Genomic DNA, 6,446 nt, shown 5'->3' with positions numbered 1-6,446 from the left:
TACAACGCTGTTAAACAGGAAACTACAAATAAAAAACAAGGAAATGTTACGGCTGCACTATATATCGTTTGTTAATCGTTATCAATATGTTTTCCTTTAAAATGAAGCATGCTGACCAGAATCGTGTTACCATGATGCATTACACGTGAAAAATGACCCGGGCCGGCTTTGTGTATTTACAGTATGATTGTATGTGTGTCTATGACTCACGGTGTGTGTCTTTGCTCTGGATTAAGACCATTCAGCTCCTGCTTGTCCTGTAGGATACGTTCTCCCAGCAGGTAATATGTGGCTGTGATGTGATTATAACGGTCAGCCTCCAAAGCTCTAACACAAACACACACACACACACACACACACACACAATGAAAATTATTCACACATGAATCACAGTCCCTAGAGGTTATTGGTATCATTCAGGAAGTTGGGATACAAACAGGTGCACAGTATCAGTTAAGTTCTGATACAAATCTTAGATAAAATAATATTAATATTTTATAATCATTTTATAATATTCTTTTAAAAGTACTGGTCATTAACTGATTCCTGAATCTAAACCTTTTACAATTAAATCTAGAATCTAGCCTATACCATGACAAAAAAATTTCATTAATTCATATTACTATTATATGAATATTGAATTCTACATCAAGGTAGCAGCTGAGACATAACAGCTTAGACAAAACCACTAGGACATAAATGCTAGGACAGAACAGCTAAGACATAATTGTTTAGTCATAAAAGCTAGGACGAAACAGCTTTGACATAGAAACCAGGACATAACAGATTGGACAAAACAACTGGGACATTACAGTTTAAGACATAACAGCTAGGACATAAAAACCAGGACAGAACAGCCAAAAGATAACAGTCTGGACATAACAATTAGGACATAAAAGCTTATCACAAAACAGCAAAGAGCCTAAAGCATATCAAGTCTTGAAATATATGTAGAAATCTGCAGTATGCTACTACATGGCTGGCTATACTCACTCTCGTATGGTGTCTCGGTCAGCGATGTTCCCAGAGCTCATGGCCTGCAGGATGAGTTCGTGCTCCTGAGGCGAGAGGCTGCAGTGAGGGGAGACGGGCGACGGAGATGCATCGACACCCTGGAGCCACGGGTGAGACTCGATCTCCAGCAGAGTGGCTCGCTTAGACGGATCTCGCTGCAGCATCCGTGAAATGAGACTAAAAAGAGCCAAAAGGAGACAGAGGTATAAATAGAATAATAGAGGCTCATCATGTCATGGCTATTGTTCATGTTTTATTATATGATTGACAGTTGTGTATTTAGAGCGACTGTAAATCTGAAAGCGCTGGGATTGATATGCACTTGAAGGTGGGTCTGGAAAAATGATAAATACAGGAAGAGATGAAGAGAAAAGAAAGAGGTGGATTTGGTTAGAGGAAAAAGAGAAGGATGAGCGAAATTGAGCTTATTGAAGCAAAACAAATAAAAAACACGAAAAACATCAAAGATCTCTTTAACAATCTCTCTTTCTCTTTTTCTCTCTTTGATTCTCTCTCTTTCTCCCTCATTCACTTGCTTCCGTCTCCTTTTGACTTCTGATCTCGTGTCTCTCAGTCTGACTCACTTTTTACACTTTTTTCCTTTCACCGCTCCGATAAATATTCATAGTCTCGTTGACAGGCGCTGATATTTGCATATGCACATCTGGCTGTGAGCGAGCGAGCAAATGAAACAAAGTGCTTATCTCACGCCTCATTAATATTCATGAGCACCTGCAAAGTGCGGGGAATGGAAATGGAGGGATCGTGAAAGATGAGCTCTGACCGAGCAAAAATTGTGTTTGTGTGTGTGTGTGTGTGTGTGTGTGTGTGTGTGTGTGTGTTGTGTGTATTGGGTCCGGCTATCTCGCTAGCCGGCTGGCTGGCTGGTATTGTATACCCTGCACAGAAACCTCACCCCCACCCCCACCCCCACCCCCCTGTGTTATAACAGTAAAGACTGATTCCAGACTAGCTTGCAATCAGCACAGCCAGCAGAGGGAGCCATACTGCAGTGTGTGCGTGTGTTTGAAGTGTTGGTGTATGTGAGTGGGTGTGTTCAGATGTGTTCCTGTCTCTATGGGTACTTAATGTCCGCATATTTGATCTTGTGAGGACTTGATTTTTTTAAAACCGAAACTTTGCTGAGGTTATTGTTTTGTGTTTTGTGTGTGTGTGTGTGTGTGTGTGTGTGTGTGTGTTCCCAATGGTTAATTTGTATAATTACACCATATGTTCTCTTTTCTCCTGGCCTAAATTTGCAAACATGTGCAAGAACTCTTTCCCAATCAAAACTCACTTGAACTTGAAGAATCCACAAAGTTCCTACTGATTCGGGTTTAAAATATGACACAGACATCACCAAACTATGCATTACCCAATACTACTCTGATACAGACATAAACGACTGCAGGTTTATGACAAGCTGCATCTTGTGTTCAAGACTAGTTCAGCTTAAAGTCTTTTTTCCTCTGTTTATATTCCATTCTATCTCACCTTGGTTCAGATAATCAGTTACATTTCTTTTATTTCGTACCATTAGCTGGTGAGCTTCACTGTATGGACAAAAGAATGGCGACATCTGACTTTTCTAGTCAAATGTGGATCTTCCCCAAAACTGTTACGACCAAGTTGGAGGCACACACTCATATAGGACGTCTTTGGATGCAGTAGCATTACTTTTTCCCTTCAGTTGAACTACAAGACCCAAACCTGTTCCAGCATGAAATGTTCCTGTGCACAAGGCCAGCTCCATGAAGATAAAATGGGTTAAAGGGGAAAATCTTGAGTTGCCTGCAATCGCGTCATCACCAGGCTTCCTCACTCTGTGGCTGAATGAGCGCAAACGTTTGTCCATTTAGTGTATTTACATACGCCAGTTAGTATTTGTTTTCGATCAATAAAACATAGATCGACTTTAAAAAATTCCAATATTCACAATACTGTACATCGTCTTAATCCACACTTTGTTTACCCACAAAACCTTCTCATGACATGATTTATTCAGCGATGTCGCTCTCGCATTACAGAAAACAACAGACGTGTAAAGATTCTTGCTCTGGAAGCAAAGAGAGCGTTCAAGAATAAAAGAAACACGAGCATCAGAGCTCCCAGAGGAAAGCACCGTTCTTACTGAATGCTCTTCTTACTTTTCTTACTTACACCAGAAATATTTTCCCATTAAAGGGCTTTTTGATTAAGTTTGGAGATCATGTGACCGAATCACTATGTTTAGCAGTGCAGTTCAGCCCAGATGTCATGAAGCGGCACATAGCCTCAAGCCCAGATTTACTGCGGCACAATCAGTTGATTCAGATCCATTCTGTCCTTGGACAGCCATGTTTGAGGGTGTTCTCTCCGCGAATAGCCGTGCCGTATATAACTCCAACGGGCACCACCTCATAAGTCTTTTGTGGCTTTGAGGATTTCAGAGGAAGTGGGTTCAAATACGGATTACTTTTCATTTTGCATGTGACTCATGTGAAGGAATGTTTTAGTCTGAAAAACATCAGCCAAGACATGTTTTGTGTCCAGAAATCGCTTCTTTAGTTTACTCTCGACTAATGTTGCTGATTAGTAAAAGAAAGAATATTCACTGTTTGAGCATAAGTGTATTTGTTCCGAAAAAAATGTGACTAATGATTCAATTAATTTTCAGCATTCGTTCCCACCATCGGCACTGAACGGCACTAAACTATGTGCAGAGAATGAGAGTGATTCATTATCACCATGGTGCCTATGATCCTTTTTTTGCTCTGTGATGTTCTTTGTTCATAAATGAGTCTTCCTGCAAGAACTCGACAAACTTTAAGCAGTGTGTTATCATTAAGGTATGCCGTTTGCACAATGATAATCTCCAGGCACAAAACATGAATATTATATTTTCTTTCTTTTTTTCTTCCTTTGAAGGCACCACTGAAAATCCGTTAACTCAATCAGTGTTCTGCTGAAGCTGAATTTATAATGTGGAACCGGAGACATTTTTATAATGCATTTAAGACTTCATTCGTCTCCTGTTGTTTTTCATAAAAGCTCAAAACAGTGGGAAAATGCTGTCTTGAAAGGCTTAAAGCTGAAAGGAGGATGTGCCTTGATCTGCCAGCATCCTGATTCAAACCACATCGTCTCTTGGCTCGTGACTCAAAATTCCAAGTGGACCTGGAAACTTATTTTGTTTTCAGGGAAGCTTTGTGCTGAACCGCCTCCCAATGACCTTCCCTCGCACGCTTCTGATTGGCTGATGCCCTGTGATTGGTTGGCAGAGGTCAATTGCGGGTAGTACAGCATGTTTAGTCCGAGCGTTTTTTTTTTTCAGCTCAAGGTTGATAAGTGTGTGTAAAGTTTGGAGTGAGGGTGACAAGAACACACCATGTGCAGAGGTTTCAACTGCCTCTCACACTCAAACACCAAGGATCAACATTCTAAACTATAATAAGTGGAGAACTGGACCATTATGCATTTTATACAGTATAACTCCTTTTAAAATACTTAATATTTCAAAGAAACCCAATCACATGACATTATCGAAAGCTCACTTGCTGAACACGTACAGAGCTGGAGAAAAGAAATCCTATATAGTTTTTTTTTTAAATGTTGAATTTCTACAATCTAATATTGCAAAAAATGTGCTGTTATAATTCTCTCCACTCTTCTGGGAATTTCTTTTTTTGTAGTGTGTTTGTGGAAATTTGTGCTTATTCAGCCACAGTGCCATTTGTAACATCAGATACTGATGTAGGTGAGGTGAGGAGGCCTGGGGTGCAGTCAGCATTCCAGTTCATCCCAAAATTGTTCACTAGGGTTGAGGTCAGAGCTCTATAGCAGGCCAATCGATATCTTCCATTGCAACTTGTGTAAAGCAAACCTACATGGAGCCAGCTTTGTGCACAGGTTGTGCTAAAACAGGTTTGGGTCTCCCAGATCAGGTGAAGGGAAAATCTACTGCATCAGGAGACATAGAGTCAAATACAGCTGGAAAAGTCGGGACACCTGGCAATACTTTTGTCCATGAAGTGGATTGCTTTTGCGAACAATCAGTGCAATATCCGTGGGCAGTTATCGGGGAAGTGAACGCTATGTTTAGTAATGTGTGTGTGTGTTTGTGCGTGTGTTTGGCATATGCACTGGAATGGATGTGTTATGATACTTGTAGATGTGTAATGAGATACAGATGTTGATTTGCATTTATGTTGCCATATTTTGCACGTACAGAAGCGAAGTTTGTATTGTTGTGTAATGTCGTGTGTATGTGTGTGTGTGAGTGAGCGAGTGCGTGCATGCGTGTGCTTACTCTTTACACTCCGCGGAGACGTGGTCCGGGACGGTATATCGGCAGTCCATGATCATGATCAGAGTCTCGCTATCATTGGCCTCCTGGAACGGTGGGCGTCCACACACCAGCATGTAGAGAATCACACCCAGAGACCAAATATCTGAGGAACACGAACACGACTTCATCAGATATACTATACATGTAATATTACACAGTCATCAAAAGTCATTTAGGGTGCACATAAATATGCACATGGGAGATGTGTGCCTCTGTGCATCATTTATGAGTCTGTGAGAGAGCGGTAGACTGGGACAGAGGAAGTGACCCAGCTGTGAGCTTACATAAATCACACACACACACACACACACACATAGACACACATATACTACACACAATACACTACAGCACACAACAGTGATGTGAACTAGACTGTACAATACAGGATCGTAAATACAACCCAATGAATTATTTTAGGAATTTCATCCGATACATTTTAGGTTCGTTGACTACAGTTCCATAACCAAACACCATAAATCCAGAAATAGCTCGTAAACAAAGTGTCCTTTGAGCATAGTAGAAACCTCAAAATAGAAGAACAAAGAGAGCCCACATTGAACAGTGCTTACAATGCAAAGAGAAAACATGTCAAAGAGAAAAAGTTCTCCTAATCATAAGATCTATATGAGCGTTTGGAACATCGCATTTCACATTTAGACCCTGTTTGCTTATATAATAACCTTCACCTTTCTGGGAAGAAGTTCCACTAGATTTCAGAGTGTGTTTGTGGAGATCATTCAGACACAAGGGTGCTAGTAAAATCAGGTACTGATGAAGGTGAGGTGAGGAGGCCTGGGGTGCAGTCAGCGTTCCAATTCAGAGGTCAGAGCTCTATGGCAGGCCATTTAGGATTTTCCAGTACAACACATCTTCATGGAGCTGGCTTTGTGCACAAGGGGTATTGTCATGCTTGAACAGGTTTGGATCTCCTAATTCAAGTGAGGGGGATATTTAATGCTAACATAGCCTAATACATCCTATACACATTGTGTGTCTTCAACGTTGTGCCAACAGTTTAGAAAAAATAACCACATACAGTAGAAAATTTAAGTGTCCCAATTGGTCATATAGTGTACATTTAAAAATGCTCATTGAGATAGAAGTT

At 40.7% G+C, this 6,446-nt stretch overlaps 1 protein-coding gene and 1 long non-coding RNA gene across 2 annotated transcripts in view; both read right to left on the bottom strand.

Annotated features, from left to right (window-relative positions):
* Positions 1-6,446, bottom strand: part of snrkb (SNF related kinase b) — a 32,400-nt gene that overhangs the window by 6,233 nt on the left and 19,721 nt on the right. The window contains exons 3-5 of the mRNA XM_083561010.1: positions 5,303-5,444; positions 994-1,191; positions 211-327 (exon numbers count right to left, since the gene is read on the bottom strand). Of these exons, the coding sequence (XP_083417136.1) occupies positions 211-327; positions 994-1,191; positions 5,303-5,444 (457 nt within the window). The remainder of the gene's footprint in view (positions 1-210; positions 328-993; positions 1,192-5,302; positions 5,445-6,446) is intronic.
* On the bottom strand, positions 2,536-5,291 carry LOC310737036. The gene is made up of 2 exons (XR_014536739.1): positions 3,109-5,291; positions 2,536-2,954 (listed from the first exon to the last, which is right to left on the bottom strand). It is a non-coding gene; the product is annotated as an uncharacterized lncRNA (long non-coding RNA).

Source organism: Silurus aristotelis, assembly GCF_946808225.1.
Source record: "Silurus aristotelis genome assembly, chromosome: 14".
Taxonomy (NCBI): domain Eukaryota; kingdom Metazoa; phylum Chordata; class Actinopteri; order Siluriformes; family Siluridae; genus Silurus; species Silurus aristotelis.
Note: the sequence above shows the minus strand (reverse complement) of the source record. Positions and strands in the feature narration are given on the sequence as shown.